This window comes from Heterodontus francisci, chromosome 17 (assembly GCF_036365525.1).
Source record: "Heterodontus francisci isolate sHetFra1 chromosome 17, sHetFra1.hap1, whole genome shotgun sequence".
NCBI lineage: Eukaryota > Metazoa > Chordata > Chondrichthyes > Heterodontiformes > Heterodontidae > Heterodontus > Heterodontus francisci.
This window is the reverse complement of record NC_090387.1, coordinates 46,488,363-46,510,649: the sequence shown is the minus strand read 5'-3', so window position 1 is coordinate 46,510,649 and position 22,287 is coordinate 46,488,363. Positions and strand designations below refer to the sequence as shown.

Genomic DNA, 22,287 nt, shown 5'->3' with positions numbered 1-22,287 from the left:
TCCTTGACACCATGGGGCTGTAGATTTGGCCGTCTCGCCCTTTTTTTTTTGTGGGAACACGTTTACCCTGAACCCCTTGAATCTCCCCTTTGAATGTCTCCCACTTTTCTGACACTGATTTACCTTCAAGTAGCTGTTTCTAGTCCACTTTCGCTAAATCACTCCTCAGTTTAGTAAGATTGGCCTTGCCCCAATTGAGAACTGTAACTCCTGTTCTATCTCTGTCCTTTTCCATAATTATGTTAAAACTGACTGAATAATGATCACTACCACCAAAATGCTCTCCCACTGCCACTCCTTCTAGTCTAGTACTGTATGTGTAGACTAGAGCCCTGACAGTGATCTTTTTATATTTTTTATATAAATACTGTATATTTTATAATCACTCAGGACCTTCCTGGTCTCTGCATCTCAGCTGTTCACTGGATAAACTTGCAGCAAGTATTTCAACCTGCAAAGCAGGAGTCTAGGTAATGTATAATATTTTCTGAGCCTTCGGGCAATTGCTGTGTTTATTTTAAGCAATACAGATACTGGTACAGTATGGCACAACCTGTCTCGGCACAACTCCATGGGTTTCTGTTTAACTCGTGACCAAATAATCACTGACTTTGTGTCTCCATCTTTTTAAATAACCTTTCAAGTCCAGTTACAGTTTTTGTTGCTTATCTGCACAAACTGAAAAAGTGAAAAATGAAATTGGAATCGGAAGGTAGGTAAAGTGAACGTTCCAGTGGTCGGGTCGGGCACAGGAAAAAATGGAAGGACTCTGATCTGTTCGGGCTCGGGTCCGATGTGGTTCTGTTGGGTTTTTTTGTCCCTGACCTGAGCAGACCTTTATTGCTATGTACTGGGCAAAAAAGCTCTCCTGAATGCACCTCAAGAATTCCGCTCCCTCAATTCCTTTCACACTAAAACTATCCCAGTTTATATTGGGGTAATTAAAATCCACTACCATTACTGCCCTATTGCTCTTGCATTTCTCCGAGATTTGCCTACATATCCTCTCTCCTATCTTCCTCTGACTGTTTGGGGGTCTATAGTACACTCCCAGCAGTGTGATTGCCCCTTTTTTGTTCCTTAGCTCAATCCATGTGGCCTCATTTGAATAACCTTCCAACATATCATCCCTCCTCACAGCTGTAATTGTTTCCTTGATCAAAATTGCCACATCTTTTCCTTTCTTATCCCTCCTTATCGCGACTGAAAACCCTGTAATCAGGGACGTTGAGCTACCATTCCTGTCCCTCCTTAAGCTATGTTTCTGCAATAGCTATGATATCATACTGCCACGTGTCTATCTGTGCCCTCAGCTCATCTGCTTTATTTGCTATACTCCTTGCATTGGAATAGATACCTTTTGAGCACTGGCAAACTTCCGTTTTAATTTCTGATTTTGTCCCAGCTGAGTCTACCCTCTGGTCCCCATCCCCCTGCCAAACTAGTTTAAACACTCCCCAACAGCACTAGCAAAAGGTCCCGCAAGGAACTCAGTCCCCGCTCTGTTCAGGTGCAACCCGTCCGGCCTGTACAGCTCCCATCTCCCCCAGAGCCGGTCCCAATGTCTCAGGAATCTGAAGCCCTCCCTCCTGCACCATCTTTCCAGCTACACATTCATCTGTCTTATCCTTCCATTTCTATACTCATTTGCTTGTGGCACTGGGAGTAATCTGGAGATTACTACTTTTGAGGTCCTGCTTGCTAATTTCTTAACTAGCTCCCTAAATTCTGACTGCAAGACCACATCCCTCTCTCTACCTATGTCGTTGGTTCTGATGTGGATCATGACTGCTGGCTGTTCACCCTCCCCCTTCAGGATGCTCTGCAGCTGCTCAGTGACCCTGGCACCAGGGAGGCAACACCCCATCCTGAATTCACATCTGTAGCCACAAAAGCACCTGTCTGTTCCCCTAACTATTGAATCACCTATCCCTATGGCTCTTCCAGTCTTCCCTGTACTCCCCCTGTGCAACTGAGCACCTGAGGTGCCATGGACTTGGCTCTGGTTGCACTCCCCAGGTGAAACATCACTTTTCTCAGTATTCTGAACTGAATACCTGTTGGAGAGTGAGATGCACTCTGGTCTCCTGCACTACCTGGCTGATTCTTTTTGACTGTCTGGTGGTCGCTCGTTCCCTCTCTCCCTGAATACTCTTAAGCTGTGGGGTGACCAAATCAATAAACATGCTGTCCACGTAGCTCTTGTCTTGATGAATGCACTGCAGTGTCGCCAGCAGCTGCTCAAGTTCCAAAACCCGGAGCTCAAGCTGCTTCAATTGATGACACTTCCTGCACAAATGCTTCTCCAGGATACGAGAAGCATCCTGGAGTTCCCACATAGTACAGGAGGTGCACCCGCAGTTGAAGCAACCCTGCCATTCCTTTATTTATTAGTTGACCCTTTGCTACTGCTTAAAAAAACCTTACCAATACTACAACAGCTTAGAATTATTAATAAAACCTTACTAGTACTGATAAATTCTACTAAAAATCAATACAGTTCACTAGTTAAAATAAACTTTGCTCAAAAAAAACAGCTACTTGTTCCTTATTAAGTTATTTACACCCACACCCTAACAGTAATGTACTAACCCAGCTATTTAGAGTTATTCCCTAACAGCAGTTACTCACCAACTAATCACCTTGCAGCTTTCCTGTCATGTCACTGCTCACTTTTTCAAACTCCAGCACACCTGGACTCCTCTCCGCTGCTCTCCCGGAGGTAAGTGCTCTAGGCCGTGATCCTCGGGCTGTATTTATCAGCTCCCGGCTCCGTGTTCTCCCCACAGGTCGTCTACTCTCTCCTCTCCCGGAAGGTGAGGAAGTAGAGACCTCCTCACAGACTTGCAGACGAAGAATGGACAGTCGTTCATCATTTAGTCTTGCTGCCAAAGTATCGCTGGAAACTATTAAGGATGGTGCATGAAATTCCTATAGCAGGACATGTGGAGATACGGAAGACCAAATTGCGTATAAGTTGACATTTTTACTGGCCAGGTCTTTCCGAGGACTTGGTGCAGTTTTGTAAAACGTACCATACGTGCCAGATTGTGGGAAAATGGCAACCTGCCATAAAACCGGCACCTCTAATTCCCATACCAGTTATTGGGGAGCCATTTAGTAGGGTGTTGGTAGACTGTGTTGGACCCTTACCCAAAACAAAAGCGGGACACCACTCACTATCATGTGACTAGTAGGTTCCCAGAGGCCATTCCCTTGAGAACAATTTCTGCTAAGATAGTGGTAGAGAAGTTAACCCAGTTCTTCACTAGATATGGATTACCGATTTGAGATTCAGTTGGATCAAGGCTCCAATTTTATGTCTAAAATTTGTCAGGAAGTTGTGGGTAACTTGGGGTGTGACATAGTTAAAGTCTTCAGCTCATCACCCACAGACACAAGGAGCTTTAGAAAGGTACCATCAGACCCTCAAATGATGATCATGGCATACTCTCATGAATATCCCCATGATTGAGATAAAAACAGAAACCATGCAAAATTCTCTCAATTGTTGCAAGTTCTTGTCCTTTTCTTTTTAAATGGAAATCAGCATGACACTGTAGTACATGCACGATTATTTAGAGTCAAGGAGTACATTGATCGGATATGATTCTCATGGAGTGCAGGCTAGAAAAGACTAGAATTTCTTTTGTTTGCACGAGGGATTCACCTAATGAATCTACAGGTTTTAGTCCTTTTGAATTAGTTTATGTACATGAGCTAAGAGGTCCTCTAAAACTAATTAAAGAAAGGTTTTTAGAACAGAGATGAATCGTCTGTGCTAGATTATGTATCCGTGTTCTGAGAATGGCTCATGAGAGCCTGCAAAGTGGCTCAGGGACAGCTTAAAACTTCCCAAATACTATGAAGAAATGGGCAGAAAAGCATGCTAAGACTTGACTATTTCAACCAGCAGATGAGGTAAGAGCATTACTGCCTTTACAGGGTGAACTGCTGAAAGCACGGTTCAGTGGACCATTTAAGTGGTCAAGAGAATTGGTGAAGTAAATTATTTGACACCCAAGATCACCGAATAAAGAATCGGCTGTGTCATATCAATGTTAAAACAATATTCTTGCCCTGAGCAGGATCAGCAAGCACAGGTATGCCAGCTATTAGGGACAGTGAAGGATGAAAGGGATAGTGAGGATGAGGCAGAAGGAGGCCTAGACAATTCTCAAATTGAACCTCCTACTATCTGGTGAGCTAATATAAAATTATTGGGGAGATTGGACACTATGCTTGCATTATTTAGATGCAGTCCAACAAGAAGACCTAACAAGGCTACTCGCCTCATTCAAAAGAGTCTGTAGGGATAAGCCTGGATGTACAACCTTCGCCACACATGATGTGGATGTAGGGGAATCCTTTCCTATAAAACAGCATCCTTAATCGCTTAAGCCCAGAGAAATAATTCCAGATAAAAGCAGAAATTCAATACATACTGGCGAACCACCAAATAGAACCAAGTCAAAGCAGCTGGAGTTCACCAGTAGTATCAGTGCCTAAATCTGACAGTTCAACTAGACTTTGCATAGACTGCAGAAAAGTTAATGCAGTAGCAAAGGCGGACTCCTACTCAATTCCTTACTTGGAAGACTGTATTGACAGAGTGGGCAGTGCCATGTTTCTTACAAAAATAGATTTGTTAAAGGGATACTAGCAAGTTCCTTTAACAGCCCGAGCTAAAGATATATCGGCCTTTGTCACACCAGATGGTCTTTTCCAATGCCGAGTGATGTCATTCAGGCTAGGGGATGCCCTAGCCACTTTTCAGAGACTGGCTACCACTTGGTTCACTAATGTTCCTAACTCTGTGGTTTACCTTGATGTGCTGGTTTGTAGTGACACTTGGACAGACGACTTGGATCAGCTGGGGTGCTCGGTTTGTTTGGAAGATTGCAGTCAGCTGATTTGGTGATTATCTTTGTGGAAACATTTAAAAACCAGAATGTCAGACTATTCCAATGGAGCTTACTATTACAACCTTATCACTTAAACATTATCCACATTGTGGGCAAAAATGCTATTGCAGAGGCTTTATCAAGAATCTAACTTTGCTCAAGTTATCTGAATGAAGGAAGTGAATGAGTATGAGTGTGAAAATGTGTTTTAAAATTTTTTATCATCTATTTCCCCCCACGTTGTAATGAAACACTTTTAAAAATGGCGTTTCATTCCTCCAAGGGTGGAGGTATTATGAAAGTGCTTCTGTTTTCTGTCATTTTTAAAGGAATTCATAGTCAAACTAAAGAAATGTTGGACTAGTTTTTTTTCAAGAGGGTCATCAAAAGGACACAAAGAACTAGTTTGGTAACAACATTTACTGGTTGTCACATGACTCAAATTAAAAATAGAACAGAAACCCTGGTAACTGGTGAATATGTGAGCAAAGAAGTGACTGTCACACGCCTTGATAGGACAAGCCTCGGAGCAGCAGCGCGCACCAGAGAAGAGCAGCAAACTCGCAAGTGTTTGGTTGTAATGTCAGTGTTTATCTTCTGGGATGAGATAAAGTTAGCTCCTGCTGCTGAAGTGTCATGGAGAGTTCTTGCTGAATGCTGAAGAGTCAAACCTGCAGAAGAAGAAGAAGAGAATTCCCAAGGAAGGAGAGAAGATCACAGCTGAGCTCAGCTTTCCAGCACATCTCTCAAAGACCCTGAGAGGTCCACTGTGTCAACTCATCTTTTCTCCTGTCTTTGAAGAAAAGCCTGCTAACTTAATTTTCAACGCTGCTTGAAAAGAACTGTTCTAAAAGCTCCCAGTGGCCTGTTTACGTGTACTTGGAGGCCAGACTGTATATCAGTTTTGGAACACAACATATCTCATCTGCTGTATTCTTCAGAAATGAGCAAGTATTCAGCCCATGCTTTTTTTTGTCTGTAACACAGCTCTGAACAAAATATCACTTTTATTTTTCTAGTTAACCGGTGTATATATATGTGTGTGTGAAGGGCCAAGTTAAAAGGAACTTTAAAATTTTGATCTGCTTTACTTCATTACTGCTTGAGACTTGTTTTATGATAAACTGATAATTTTGTTGTTCATTAAAGAAACCTGGTTAGTGTGTTTTATTCTGGGGGAAAATAGAGTATGACTGACCGTATCAGTAAGTGAGAAAATTTAAATATATGTTGTGACTTATGGAGAAGTGGAACTAGAATAAACTGTGTACTTCTCCTACCTCAGTCATAAATGGTATGTTGGCCTTCATAGCGAGAGGATTCGAGTACAGGAGCAAGGATGTCTTGCAGCAATTGTACAAGGCCTTGGTGAGACCACATCTGGAGTATTGTGTGCAGTTTTAGTCTCCTTATCTGAGGAAGGATGTTCTTGCTGGGAGGGAGTGCAACGAAGGTTCACCAGACTGATTCCTGGGATGGCAGGACTGACCTATGAAGAGAGATTGGATGGATCAGGCTTGTATTCGCTTGAGTTTAGAAGAATGAGAGGGGATCTCAGAAACTTACAAAATTCTAACAGGACTGGACAGACTAGATGCAGGAAGGATGTTCCCGATGGCGGGGGAGTCCGTCCAGGACAAGGAGTCACAATCTAAGGATAAGGGGTAAGCCATTTAGAACTGAGATGAGGAGGGATTTCTTCACCCAGAGTGGTGAACCTGTGGAATTCTCTACCACAGAAAGCAGTTGAGGCCAAATCATTAAATATATTCAAGAATGAGTTAGATATAGTCTTTTCATAGAGAGATACAGCACTGAAACAGGCCCTTCGGCCCACCGAGTCTGTGCCGACCATCAACCACCCATTTATACTAATCTTACATTAATCCCATATTCCCTACCACATCCCCACAATTCTCCTACCACCTACCTACACTAGGGGCAACTTACAATAGCCAATTTACCTATCAACCTGCAAGTCTTTGGCTGTGGGAGGAAACCGGAGCACCCGGCGGAAACCCACGCGGTCACAGGCAGAACTTGCAAACTTCACACAGGCAGTACCCAATTGAACCCGGGTTGCTGGAGCTGTGAGGCTGCAGTGCTAACCACTGTGCCGCCCAAAGTTCTTGGGGCTAAAGGAATCAAGGGATACGGGGATAAAGCGGGAACAGAGTACTGAGTTTGGACGATCAGCCATGATCATATTGAATGGCGGTGCAGGCCTGAAGGGCCGAATGGCCTACTCCTGCTCCTAGTTTCTATGTAACAATAATGAAAATTTTACAAAAGGCTCACTGACTCATACTAAGCAAGATATCCAGAAGTTATTCTGATGTTTGATCTATCGCAGCTTTCAACTCCCTTATGTTTTTAAATTTCAGAGAAGTTGTAACAGGAGACATCAATGATTCCATGGACTTTGTGCTACTGAACTTTGCAGAAATGAACAAACTATGGGTACGAATGCAGCACCAGGGTCATAGCAGAGACCGTGAAAAACGCGAACGTGAACGTCAGGAACTGCGAATCCTTGTTGGTACAAACTTAGTCCGACTTAGTCAGTTGGAAGGGGTTAATGTGGAAAGGTACAAACAGGTAAGAATTCTGCTTCTGCAGGTGTTGCATTGCTCTTGATGTGACTGTTAACTATTCTTAATATAGAAATCACAGTGATTATAGTTTGAGATTCACTGGAAAAGTCCAGTATAGCAAAGACTCTATTGGTGATTTTGTTTAGTCTCATTTTATGAAAAATGTATCCTTAAATATCCAGAACGATCAGCTTAATAAGTACTGGGATTTGAGTTTGTACTTGTGGCAGAATTCTCAGTCAGGGAAAATACAGAATCGCAGAATTGTTGCAGCACAGAAGGCGGCCATTCGGCCCATCATGTCTGCACCGGCTCTTTGAACAACTCACTGAATGCCATTCCCCCACCTTCTCCCCATAACCTTGCACATTCTTCCTTTTCATGTAACAGTCTAATTCCCTTTTGAATGCCTCAATTGAACCTTCATTCAGATCCTACCAACCTGTTGCATGAAGAAGTTTTTCCTCATGTCTCATTTCATTTTTGTTTTCCAGGCCGCTTTGCACACCTCTTAGTAGTTGGTTTAGAGCAACATGTGTGTACACAGGGAAATGGTTAACTGCTTTTTTGGCATGTCCCAGAATGTCCATGGAATGAGATTAATTTTATAACCTAAAAAAATCTGCTCTAGTAGAGTTGAGCATATAGTCTCAAACTAGTGGTGCTGCTTTTTAAATGGTCGTGCCTCTGTGTTCATATTTTCTTCTTTCTCATCCTTGTCTCTGTTTTGCTGTTGTTTTAATGTCTTTTGGCCTGAAGTGTGCTGTTTGGTTTGGGGAAGCAGTTTGAGAAATGTCAAGTGAGATCCATTTGAACTCTAATTATAGCTGATATGCAGTTGAAACTGGGACTGTATGTTGAAATGTAAAAAGGAAGTGGCTGACTAGAGCAGTGGCTATTATTTTAACAAGATTTAAATTTAAATAGCACTGTACCATCTTTTTACCTCTCTAAAACATCCTGATGAGTTTTGCATGTTTTGTATTATTTTGAAGTGCATTGACTTAAATTGGAAGATATGATCATTTTGCATTCAGTGAGATCCCACCAAGGAACACATGAAAGAATTTTTTTTTGGTGACAATGGTTGAGGGAGGAATATTATTCAGAGCACTGGAACAGTTCCCAGCCCTGACGTACCAGAACAGGCAGATTGTTTCTCAATTTCATATTTCAACCAGCTCTGACCACGAAGCACTTTGTGCATTTGAGTGTCAGCCAAGATTATGACCTGAAAAGCCTGCTATTGGGCTCAAATGTGCAACCTTTGCCCAGAGGTGACTGCTCACAACTGATTCTCACACCTAATTTTCTTTTTGTCTAGATTGTTTTAACTGGAATACTGGAGCAAGTTGTAAACTGTAGGGATGGTTTGGCTCAGGAATATCTCATGGAATGTATTATTCAGGTAAAGCTCTATTTATTTTGGTCGATAGATATTTGTCATTCAAATCAATGAGTTGAACTTTTACTTAAGAAGCAATTTTTTTTAAGAGGAAATTATTTTATTTTAAAACTAATGAAGCGTAATTCTTGCATGGTTAACCAGTGGCTTGCAATTAAGTATTTGTAGGAATTGAGTTATGTTCAAGAAATGGCTAGGGAGTAATGTTTCCAATACAATGTACAGTTTCTCTTCTTCCTTTCCCCTTCTCACGAGCTGAGATTTGTGAGAATGCTTCCTCTAATAAATATTGCAATTTTTTTTGCAATAGTGATTGTGTTGGACATTCATCATGTTTATGGCAAACCCAAAGTTCTATTAATCACATGCTCACTCATCAGATGTACTGCATGAATCTGACAAGCTCCCTCAGTAGCTTAGACGCCCTGCATGTGAGCTCGAACATGCATTTACTGATGTGCATCCGGATAAAACTAGACACTTGAAATGCCAGGTCTAAACAGAAGTGACAATATGAAGATACTTCCTAAATTTCTCAAGTACCACACCTGAACAGCATAGAAGAAAGTAAGCTATTGAGTTGTAACTGAAGCTATGATGAGTAACAGTAAGATTGACCTAAAGAAGGAGTTGGTTTGAGTGGGAATTAAGGAGTGAGTATTGGTTAAATGTTTTTATTTTTAAGGTTACCAAGAAACAGAAACCAGCAACTCTTTTCAATTTGCAAAGTGTTAATTGCTTAGTTTTATCTAACTCAGCTGTGGGAGGGACAAGTAAAAGTTAAGCATTTTTCAAAGTGATATTTAAGGAAGTAAGAGTAGGAAGTGAACCCAGATTTGGGAATAGAGGGAATATATCTGTATTTGAAGACTTTGAACTAGGAGGTATAGTAACTTGCAAAGAAGAGAGCAGGAAATGGCACACCTCATTTGGAATATTTAAATTGGGAAGCCCCAATTTAGGAAACATACAGTTAGTTTTGCAGAACATGCAATGTCAATTCACTTGGATGATTTATGGATTGAAGGAGTGGCTTGTGTTCCCTGGTGGTGAAACTAATGAGTGATCTGATTTGAGCTATTTGAAATAATGAGAGGGTAGGTAGGGAATGATCTTTCCTGTATTACAGGAATCTAGAACAAGGGAATATAAATTGAAAATGAAAAAATGCTGGTTTAAAAAGAAATTCAGAATGAAAGTTTGAATTATTAGCTGGTTAGGATCTGCAATACTCAAATCCAGAAGGCTATAGTTGCAACATTATTTGAGATGTTTAAAACGTGAGATTATCCTTACTTCCCAAGTTACTAATTGTTACAGGGAAAGGCAGGGGATTGGAATTAAAGGTAAGAGCTGCATTTCTAATTCAATGGCAGAGCAGGCTTGATGGCCCAATTGACTGCCTTTTATTCCTACCTTAGGCAAATTCTTTGTACTGAAAGTACCTCCCTCTAGCTTTCCCTTCTCTAAGTAACGCATGCTGGACAGTACATTGCTAACACTTAAATTTAATTCATGCTTCATTTTTCATTGGAAAAGGCCAGAAGTGATCATAACGTTTTCTTAATGTTGGTACTCAGTCAATAGGATAAATACCTGCTTCAGAGCAAGATTGGCTGCAGCATTCCATTTTGTCTATCAATCCTGTTCAGAGGTACTTCATTAATGTTGTGGTTTTTAAACTCTTTTTTTTTTTTGTACGGGAGATCCCTGGCTAATATTGGCATACAGTCCAACAGAAATTTGGTGATGTCATGAAGCGCAAAGGATCTCTTTACAGACTTTCTAAATTCTGGGAACTCCACTTTAAAAATGTGTTTTAATAAGATCTTCAATAAAGTAACAGCTTATGATGAGGGTGCAGTCCCCTAGGTGGTGTTAAACATATCTTCTGCTGATTTTTAGCTGAAATATGGCTTGCCACAGAGTGACATTTGTCTGAACTCTTCGACGCTGATTTTGGTGTAGGTGTTAGACTGTAAATTCTTTTTTCTAAGAACAAAAGGGTTCACTTTGAGTGACCTGGAAGTGTCAAAGCCTCCAAGTCCCTTGAGTAGCAACCACAATGATTTCTCAGCTGTACTACCAATGCACTGTATATCTCATTTAAAAGAACAACTTGAATTTATACTGTGCCTTTATAAGTATCCCCTGCATTTTATGTTGTGTTAAATATGTAACAATTTTTGGAAAAGCTTTCAAGTAATTAGATTATATATTTTACAGGTATTCCCTGATGAATTTCACCTGCAGACACTGAATCCATTCCTTCGTTCTTGTGCAGAGCTCCACCAAAGTGTTAATGTTAAAAACATTATAATTGCATTGATTGATCGGTAAGACCACTTATGTGAATTAGATCCCGCTCAGTTTCTTTGAACTGCAGATGCATGAAATAAACAGTGGGATTTCACTTTTCACTTATTTGAGTTGTTTCAATAGTCATTTTGCAATTTTTAGGTTGGCTTTATTTGCGCATCGTGAAGATGGCCCTGGAATCCCTGCTGATATAAAACTGTTCGACATCTTTTCTCAACAAGTAGCTACAGTCATACAGGTAAAGCTGCTTTTATTGCGAAGGGGCTCATTCTTGGTCCAGGCTCTTTATTTGGGAATGTCAGTAATTAATGCATGTTAGATGCTTTTGTAATTTTAAAGTCTCCTAAGCTTGGTTGTTTACTATTTCACTAACAGAGCTACACTTAGATTTGCACAAAACCTGCTTGGTGTTTGAAACTGGTGTGGGGACATTTCTAGTCAATAAATTGACATTCCACTGAAATGTGAAAGTCACAAACTGGAAAAGTATTCATAACTAATGTAACTTTTTACTGAAGGATGAAATGATAACTATACTTCAGCAAGTTGTCTTCAGCCACAACTAAATGGCAGTATATACTTATGGGTCACAGATATTGGCCAGAATTTGAAGTAGCAGGGCATCAAACGATGTCTGCTGTTAGACTACCCCTGCACCCTTCAGCTCTAAAATGTTTGGCTCACAGTTGGAAGCGCAAGCTGATAACTGTTCAGTGGGAAGAACAGAAACTGAGTAAACGGGGCAGCCAACAGAGGATCTCCTTAACCAATGAAATTTAAGCATTGGGAAATAAACACAGGAAGGACTGAGAAGGTAGGTGAATTCAATGTCAAATCAGGTACGGAATGAGAAATAGAAAGGAAAAGAAAGATTGGATTGAGAGAAAGGAGAAAAAAGAGGCAAAGGGAAAAATAATAAAGCTGCAAGATTTTAGAATTTGTTATTTTTAAAACTACCTGAATAAATGAGCCTCCACATTTGTAGTTAATTTTCAGTGCAGAGGGGCTGATTGACGGTCAATAACACAGCGCATCGTTAAAAACAAGACAACTTTCCGTGACAAGCTTAATGGGCATCTAATAGGCAAATACAGGAAATTCCCCAAAAAAAGGGCTTGGGCAAGATGCTGTTTTTGCGAAACTAATGGCAGAACATTGCAATTCAGACACAACTTTTGGATATTCATATTTAAATGGCAGCTGCTTCTTGCCTGCAGTTGCTGTACCATTTACTCATAAATAAGTGATGCTGTTAGCGTTGCTGCTACATTGATTGCAAATTTAGGCCCATTAAATATTGAGTTTGTACTATTTTGTATGATGGGAAAAGCTTTTAATTGGATGTCTAGTTTGACTATTGATTTGATGGCCTCCTGAGATGCAGAGAGGAGAAATGAGGTGCCTCCCACAACAAATCTTAGTGGGCAGGTTAATATGTGTCTCGTGGTCGTGCAATGTGACTGTGACCAGGAGTGCAAGTTGTCCCTCATCTTCTACTTATAGGGCAGGTGGCCACATTGTTCATGCCCTGAGGGGATTTGGTTGAGCTCTGTCTGCTATTAACAGCACTTGGAAATGAGGATGTGTATGTTCATGAGAAAGGTATGGAACAATTGTTAGCAATAACTAGAAAAATAATTAATTATTTCTGAAATAGAAATGAAGGTGGATAAGTCATTGGGTGCTGATGGCATGCACCCTAGGTTGTTGAAAGATGTTAGAGAGAACATAGAGACTTTGGCCACAATTTTCCTGGGATTGAAGAGTAGTTGAAGTACTCTTGTTCAGGAAGGGACAAGTCTCAGTTGTAGAATCCATAATTTGAGATAAAGTTAGTAAGCATTTAAAAATGAATGAGCTAATCAAGAATAGCAGTGCAAATTTTTTAAAGCACGTCATATTTGACAAATTTATTTGTGTTTTAAATGACCAATTGAAGAGGTAAAGGGAAAGCCGTGGCTGTAATTTATTTGGCTTTTCAGAAGGCATTCTCAAACCATGCAGTTGACTGGCTTATCTATTTAGCCTCTTGAGAGGAAGTGTAGCAGCATGGATTGAAGAGGGCCTGAAAGTGATGTATCTTGGGTCAGTGCTGAGTTTATGCTGATTCTGTGTGTATGTGGATGATTTGGTCTTGGATACAGGAAACATAGTATCAAAATGTTGTTGCTGACACCAAAACAAGAAATTTGACAATGAGATGGACTGTAAAAGATTTCAACAAGACTTGAGGTGGTGAAATGGGTAGGTGGGTGGTAGATACAATTTGATATGAAGTATGTGGTGATGTATATTTTGGGAGAAAAATGAACAGGAAGCAAAGAGAATTAATGCAGGTTTTGTTAGAGTAAATAATTGAAGACTATTAGTATTGGTTGGAGAGTCACTGATCTGGGATCTTCAATTTAACATTGGGTATAATTTTGTGCTGGCAGTGGGAGTCTTAACGTCAGGGGAAACTGACGCTGAGAACCCCGCGCTGGCTCTTGTATGGAAGGCCCACCGATTTTAGTGCCAATCAGGCAATTAACGGGACAGTGGTGGGCCTTCGTATGATTTTGGACCCCGCCACTGGAAGTCCTGGCCTTGCAGAGCTGCCGATCAATCAGAGGCCGGGAGCTGCAGCGCTACTGAGGAGCAACGCTGGAACTGAGCTCAAGGTAGGTCAGGGCGCGAAGGGTCTCATGGGTGGGGGGCACAGAGGAGGGGGAGGGTTGCGGCCCTTAGCAGAACCATCCCCCGCCCCCTTCCCGATCCCCCAGGTCCCGCGTTCAGGCACTAAGTGCCTTTGAGCGAGGGACTCCCCCACCCCCACCCCTGCAGGCAGTGAGCAGCCCGCATGGTTTTTCATGCCTGTGTGGTTTTGGACCACCCAAATAATTGCAGCTGTGGTGGGAAGAGGTCCTCAATTAGGTGTTAATTACCCCATTAAGACCCTCAATTGGCAGGCCAGGAAGGCCATACACAGGCCTTGCCGTCCCCGACTAAATTTCAGCGGAGGCGGGATATTGGCAGGGCTCCCCCCCCACCACCATCCCACCTGATTTTCTGCTTCCCCGCCTCCAAACCCACCACGGGGAAAAGCATAAAATTCCACCCATTATCACAGATTGAGGGGAAATTTCTTTAAACAGAAGGTTGTTGCCTTGATTTAAAAATTCTAATCCCTGTGTTTGAATCTTTCAATAATCTCACCACTTCCTATCTATGTAATCTTCTTCAGCGCTCCAATATCTGGCCTTTTCAGCATTCCTCACTTCCTTCGCTCATGATTAGCACCTATTTCAGTCGTCTTGGCCCTAAGCTCAGGAATTCGCCCCCAAAATCACTCTGCCTCTTCACCCCTCTGTCCTCCTTTTAAGAGGCTCTTTAAAACTTGCTTCTGACCAAGTTTTTAGTCACCTATCCTAATAGCGCTCTCTCTTTGGCTCGCTGCCAATTTTTGTCGTGAAATATTTTTTATTATTTTATTTTTATTTATTATTTAGAGATACAGCACTGAAATAGGCCCTTTGGCCCACCGAGTCTGTGACAACCAACAACCACCCATTTATACTAACCCTACAGTAATCCCATATTCCCTACCACTTACCTGCACTAGGGGCAATTTACAACAGCCAATTTACCTATCACCTGCAAGTCTTTGGCTGTGGAGGAAACCGGAGCACCCGCCGAAAACCCACGTGGTCACAGGGAGAGCTTGCAAACTCCACACAGGCAGTACCCAGAATTGAACCCGGGTCCCTGGAGCTGTGAGGCTGTGGTTGCTAACCACGGCGCTGCCCATTAAAGATGCTATATAAATGCAAGTTGCTGTTGGAGCATGGAATGCTTTGCCACGGGGATTGCTTGAGGGTAGAAAACATTGCACCTTTGAGAAAATTGAATGAATATTTGAAGCAGATGAACATACAAGGCTACCAGGAGACAGGTGTAGTGGGATTAGTTTTGAAGTGATCTAACAAAGAACTGATATGGCCTGATTTTCTCTGCTGTATATTTCTAACACTGTAATTGTGCTGGGCAATAGGGCGGCACAGTGGTGCAGTGGTTAGCACCGCAGCCTCACAGATCCACCGACCTGGGTTCAATCCTGGGTACTGCCTGTGTGGAGTTTGCAAGTTCTCCCTGTGTCTGCGTGGGTTTCCTCCGGGTGCTCCGGTTTCCTCCTACATGCCAAAGACTTGCAGGTTGATAAGTAAATTGGCCAGTAGCAATTGCCCCTAGTATAGGTAGGTGGTAGGGAAATATAAGAACAGGTGGGGATGTGGTAGGGAGTATGGGATTAATGTAGGATTTGTATAAATGGGTGGTTGATGGTCGGCACAGTCTCGGTGGGCCGAAGGGCCTGTTTCAGTGCTTTATCTCTAAACTAAAATAGGACATTTTTTGGGTTGGTATTTGGCATTAATGCTGACCATCGCCAACTCTGGCATTATAAAATGGACAAATGTCAAGAAATATTGTCTCTGTTCCTGATTTAACAGCAGAAGAGCATCAAATGTACTTGTGTGAACCTTATCTTTCCATGCAAATCCTTATAGAGCCTGTTTAGATTGCCAATGTTGGGTAGTCTTATCATTATTCTGCATCTGCCAAATTCAGGTATACCTTAATTGGGGATGCTGTACCACATGCTTGGGAATGGCTTTAAGAAAAATGATACATCACTACTTCAAATCTTATACCTCTTTGCACCAACTGCCTTGTGCAATAATAAAAATAGGAAAGGAAATGTGACAATTTGAACATGAAGAAAAGCTTTTAATATATTTTGTGTATGATTGAAGTAACCCATGTTGGATTATCTTATTAAACTTTCCTCTGTCTGACCTGTTCAATTCCTGCAAATAATGCCAGTAGTTAGTTTGCTAAAAAGCTGTTCAAAGTAGTATTTGTAAAAGAGACAATGCTCTCCAACTAATTTCATTTTGGTTATATTTTCAGTCAAGACAAGATATGCCATCTGAAGATGTGGTATCTTTGCAAGTATCTCTTATCAACTTGGCCATGAAGTGTTATCCTGAACGGGTGGACTATGTTGATAAAGTTCTTGAAACAACTGTGGAGATCTTCAACAAACTCAATCTCGAACAGTGTGTACTTTCCTATCTTTAAATATACTTATGTTAACAATTTATGGTGGCTGTGTCACATTTTCGTATCCTGAGCTGTACTACTTTTCAGTAAAACAGAAAATATGTTGGCTTCCAATAACCATGAAAATGAGTTCAGTATTACATTTTCCATTTTTTTTCCCCTCGCCACATTTAGTATTGCAACTAGCAGTGCAGTTTCTAAGGAGTTAACACGGCTTCTAAAGATTCCCATCGACACCTACAACAACATCCTGACTGTACTGAAATTGAAACACTTTCATCCTTTGTTTGAATACTTTGACTATGAGTCACGCAAAAATATGAGCTGTTATATACTGAGCAATGCACTTGAGTACAACACAGAGATAATTGGACAAGAGCAGGTAAGATTTAATATATTACTATGCTATCTTTAAGAGGAGCCATTTAATTTAATATTAGATTAAAATGATGGCAAAAACAGGTAATGGAGAAAATTGCTGATTTAAAATGCATCTTGACTGTTATTTTTGAAAGATGGATTTTTCAGTATTGCATGCTTGTATAAAAGTCTGATTATTTAAGAAATTGACTAATGGAAATATTGTTGTACAATGCGATATATTTTGCAAAAAAAGTGATAAATCTGCATTTGGTGTGAACAAGGCTATAGTGGTTCAAAGCTAGTTAACTTTTTTTTTTACAACCCAAGGAAAATTTATGTTGGCAAGTCAGTCATTTGAAAGAAAAATGTTTGTGTTGTGTATATACCAATGTCATACTTACTAATTTTAAGGAGTCTTAAAATCATTGCTATTTTTGAAAATTAGCTGTCCAAAGATTATTAATTTGAGTATCCTCCTAGCAAGTTTTTTGTCCTTCTAAACTAAATTGAAAAAGTGTTTCTAACCTCTGAGGGGAAATAAGTTTGGAGGGGAAGTATGTCGGGAAGTGCCAGTAAAGGCCTGGTGAATTTAATCTACACTGGAATACCCTCTGTCAATGTCAATTCAGTATTCTAATTGCTTCTATAGCACTGAAGTAGGCAATCCTACATGCTTTGTAAGATAATTTAACACTGACAAATGTAAGTCTACTTTTTCCATGCTGAGACTTTCAGCATTTTGAGCGTAATTTTCTTTAATTCTAAATGGTGAAAGTTGTATTGATTATAAGACTCCCTCAGAATTACGGTAATCATGGCACATTTATTTACTATTTAGAGAATTGTATTAGCCAGCTGTGTTAGTAAAATAGTGTGATATATATTCTGAAATTTCTAATTCCCTAAATTATATATACACCAATAAATACTTGAACAGTACAGTTTTTTAAAAAAGTTATTTACCTAGGCAATTGCATCTCAACCTGAAAATCCTCATTATTTAACAGCAGATGTGAAATTTGTTTCGGCAGTAAGTAACATGCGGTGCTGTTCATCCAACTAAATTTAATAGTTTAAGTTTTTTTTTCTAATAAAATATGACTGCATGGTGCAAGGAAATTTAGTATTGTCAGGAAAACCCCACCTGCCAAGACTGAGGCACACATTATTTCGCTACATGAACATTAAAACTTAAAATTGCAAGCTCTAACCGGAAAGACATTTCCATGGTAACAGAGAATGTTGAAACAATGGGGATCCAGCAGTTGCTTCTCCAATACAGAGAAGTGTTCAGACCATTTTTAGTAACCGGGCTAACCGGCTGTGGCAGAAAAATCTGAACCTCCACCAAAGGATGTGAAGAGACTGTTCCATATAAGGAACTAGTCACGTAACTAACCTGCAGGCCAACTTGGGAGTCTTTTTTGAATTTGAACTCAGAACGCCGTGTGCTCAACGACTGAGAAGATCCCCTCTGCCTGCCTGTCTGCCTTCGTCTCTTCCCACGGAACTCAATCATGTCACAACACGTGAAACTCAGAGAAAGGTTTGCCACTTGAACAATGTTTTAAGAAGATTGCTGGGCCCCAATGAAACACAAGACTATAACTTCAATCAAGGACTACAGCGAGCTTGAGAAACAATAACAAGATATTGTCTCAAACTGTTCTACTTATCTTTTCTCTCTTCTGTCCCTATTTGGCATGTTTATCGCATGTGCATGCTAGCGTGAGCGCATCGTATATCCATAGGCATGAACCGTATTGGAGTTTAAGTTTAAGGTATAATAAATTTAATCTTTCTGCTTTAAACCAAAGAAAGCCTGTTTGTGCTCAGTTCTTTTCCTTATAATTGGAAACTGTGAGCAAGGATTCACACGAAGGAGAGCTCAAAACACAGTGTGTTTAAAAATTAAACCCTGTTACAATAAGACCAGGTAAAGATAGCAAAAGATCCCTAGATATTGCTCACCTGGTCATAACAGAAATTGGGTGCTAGCATCCGGATTGTTACCCACAGACAAGTGAAAATTGAAGTGGGAAACCAAATTTTTGCCAATCAAAAAGAGCAAATCAATACAGGTTTTCTTGTGGTTGTGTGATTGTATACTAACATGTCTGCAACAGAAGCGAATAGCTCTCCAGGCCAGTGTGAAGTAACTTTAGATTAGTTTAAAAGCACTATCTGTGGAGGAGTTGAGAAAAATGGCTGAACAATGTAGGATCATTGTATGTGGCAAGGCTAAGAAGTCTGAAATCCTAAGGCTAGTGCCCACCCTTTTTCCCTTGAATCTGTAGAAGTAGAAACAGGCTTAGAAGCAGAATCCGACAGTGTAGTGTTAGCAAAGATACAGTTGGAATAGAGGAAACTTGAATTTGAGGAAAGAGAGAGAGAGAAAGAAAGCCTTCCAGAAGGAATGGGAAGAGAAAGAAAGAGCCTTCCAAATGAAACATGAAGAAAAAGAAAGACCAGAGAAGGAACGAGAGAGAGAGAAAATTCCAGAAAGAATGCAGCGAGTTACAACGACTTGAGTTAGCTAGGGGGTGACAGAGTAACCCGAGTAAAAGCATGGCCAATATGGAGGATCAGAATTCAGGCTTGGGTACAAGATTACTAAAACTCGCCCAACTAATTCTGAAATTCATCGAGGACAATGTGGAAGCATTTTTTGCGTCCGTCGAGAAACTGGCAAGGCAGCTAAAGTGGCCAGCTGAGACCAGGTCTCTGTTACTACAAAGCCAATTAACTGGAAAAGCCCATGAGGTCTATTCCTCGCTGCCAGATGAGAGTTCATCAAACTATGAACTGACGAAAAATGCTATCCTCAGGGCATATGAATTAATACCCGAAGCCTACCGCCAGAAGTTCAGAACCCTCATTAAAAACAAGCCAATCAAACCTCTGGAATTTGAAAGAAGCAAGCAGCTGACTTTTGACCAGTGGCTGAGGGCTTTAAAAATACAGCTCAGCTACGAGACTCTCAGAAGTAAACCTGTTAGAGGAATTTAAGAACTCTTCAATTCTCAATAAAAATTCAAGTTGAGGAGCAGTGGGTTCAGGGGGCCCAGCAAACAGCCATTCTGGCTAATGAATTTTAATTTATAAGTCAGTTTTCCAGGGGAGAACCTTTCCTGATCACCCCCACAAATCTGAAAAGGACAAAGGGTGGGAAGGTGATAGAAGCCCAGGCAGTCCTGAAAGAGAGAGGAAAGCAGGAGACACTGGTTTGTCCTCCAGCAAAAAAGGAAGGTGCTGTGAGAAAGAGTGAGACCCGGAGACCTGTGTGCTTCTACTGTAACAAGGCGAGGCATTTAAAAGCTGACTGGAAATTAAAGGGGAAACCGGTAGAGTTAATCAGGGCACACCCGCTCAGTGAAGATGAGGGCCTGATGGAAAACACAGAATGGGCTGTGGCATTGACTGCAGTAAAGGTGCAACCCAGGAAGCTTACTACAGCCAGTGCAGGAAAAGTTAATAGGATTCCTGAAGGTTACCAGGACTTTGTATATGAAGGGAAAGTAACCCCATATCCCTCGAGTGAGGCAAGCAAGCCCATAGTGATTCTCAGGGACACGAGCCACCAGATCCCTTTTACTGGGAAAAGGCCTGATCTTTTCCCCCCCCAGAGAGTGCAGTGAACACCAAAATGGTGGTGAATAGTATTGGAGTGCAGTGTATGTCCAGGTGCACCTGGAGTGCGATCTGGTTTCAGGACCGGCGACTGTAGGGATTGTCCCTCGTTTGCCTGTGGACGGGGGTTGACCTGCTCCTAGGTAATGATCTGGCAGGGGTGAAGGTGGTAGCCTTCCGGTAGTGAAAGACTGTGGGAAGTCAGAGACAGGGTGGTGGCAGGAGACAGTCAGCTGCAGAGTCCCTGAATGTGTAGCGGGTCAGGTCGCGATCAAACCAGCTCCCCCAAAGGAGACTGCATTGGCACATGACCATGAGGTCTGTCTGTCCGAAACTTTCTTTGGAAAGTTAGGAGACCCAGGGAATGAATTAAATGGACTTTCCCTGGGTGAGTCTCAACGAGCCGACCCAGTATTGCGAGAGTTAGCACAGGCTGCCCAATCTGAAAGTGAAGCAGAGGGAGTCCCTGGCTGCTACTTTTAAAGAACGAGGTACTGATGAGGAAATGGAGTTCTCCTAGACTTGAGGGCCAGGAGTGGACAGTATCTCACCAGTTAATGGTGCCACAGAGGTACCGGGGAGAAATATTAAGGGCCCACGAGACTACAGTGGCTGTACATGCTGGTATACAAAAGACCAAAGCCCGCATAAGACAGCAGTTTAACTGGCCAAAACTCCACAAAGATGTGGTGGAGTACTGCAGGAGTTGCCACGTGTGCCAGATTGAGGGGCAACCCCAACCTACAGTGAAACCTGCACCCCTAAGTCCTGTACCAGTGTTAGAAGGACCCTCCGGAAGAGGGCTGATGAACTGTAAGGGACCCCCGCCGAGAACAAAATGAGACAGGCAGGCACATGGCTGGCAAAAGTTTAGAAAGATGAGGAAAAAAAGTGACCCAGAGGGCAGGTTAAAGGAAGTCTGGGAAGAATCCTGGATGAAAGCCCCTACCGCCCGTTCAACCATCCCAGAAAAGTGTGAAAGGTTAGATCCCACATCCTCTTATGTAAATGCAGACTCTAGAAGCACCCTACCAGAGTGGCTAACAGCATTTACAGGAACCTGCAGAGACAAAGCGACCTCTAGGGGCAGAGAAACCTTGAGGGTGATGCCTCACCAAGTCGAAGAGTCACCGGAAAATGCAGTTAAGTCTGCACAAATACCTGCAGATAGGAGTGTCCCAGAGAATAAAGGGGAGAGTAACAGAGACTCCTCCCCCAGAGTCAGAGGAAAAGGGAACCACCCATCCCCTGAAGCCAAAGGTCTTTGCATGAATCAGGGAGTTCAGGATGGACACCGCCCCCTCCCCCTACTAACTCTCCTAGAGGAAAAAAAAGGGGAAATTAAAGCAGCCCTGGCCTCCGCAGAACAGTCCATCAATGAGCTTCAAGACTGGTGAATGAATGGAAATGCATGTTTTCTTTCTGTATCATATATTTCTCTCAAACTCTAATGAAATATGTCATTTTCTTCAAATCGCATTTTATTCCTCTGGATGTGGAGGTGTCAGGAAAACTCCACCTGCCAAGACTGAGGCACACATTATTTTTCCACATGAACATTAAAACTTAAAATTGCAAGCCCTGACCGGAAAGACATTTCATTGGTAACTGACAATGTTGAAACAATGGGGGTCCAGCAGTTGATTCTCCAATACACAGACCAGTTTTAGTCACATGGCTGACCGGCTGTGACAGAGAAATTTGAACCTCCACCAAAGGACGTGAAGAGACTGTTTCCATATAGGGAACTAGTCACATGACTAACCTGCAGTGCAACCTGGAAGTCTTTCTTGAATTTGAACTCCCATCAAAGGAATTTGAACTCAGAATGCCGTGTGCTCATGGACTAAGACGATCCCCTCTGCCTACTTGTCTTCTGTCTGCCTGCCTTCATCTCTTCCCATGGAACTGAATCGTGTCAAAACACGTGAAACTCCGAGAGAAAGGTTTGCCATGTGAACAAAGTTTTAAG

At 41.7% G+C, this 22,287-nt stretch overlaps 1 protein-coding gene across 1 annotated transcript in view; it reads left to right on the top strand.

Annotated features, from left to right (window-relative positions):
- Window positions 1-22,287, top strand: part of vps35 (VPS35 retromer complex component) — a 106,108-nt gene that overhangs the window by 61,413 nt on the left and 22,408 nt on the right. The window contains exons 6-11 of the mRNA XM_068049365.1: window positions 7,289-7,502; window positions 8,823-8,906; window positions 11,130-11,239; window positions 11,364-11,460; window positions 16,170-16,318; window positions 16,497-16,704. Of these exons, the coding sequence (XP_067905466.1) occupies window positions 7,289-7,502; window positions 8,823-8,906; window positions 11,130-11,239; window positions 11,364-11,460; window positions 16,170-16,318; window positions 16,497-16,704 (862 nt within the window). The remainder of the gene's footprint in view (window positions 1-7,288; window positions 7,503-8,822; window positions 8,907-11,129; window positions 11,240-11,363; window positions 11,461-16,169; window positions 16,319-16,496; window positions 16,705-22,287) is intronic.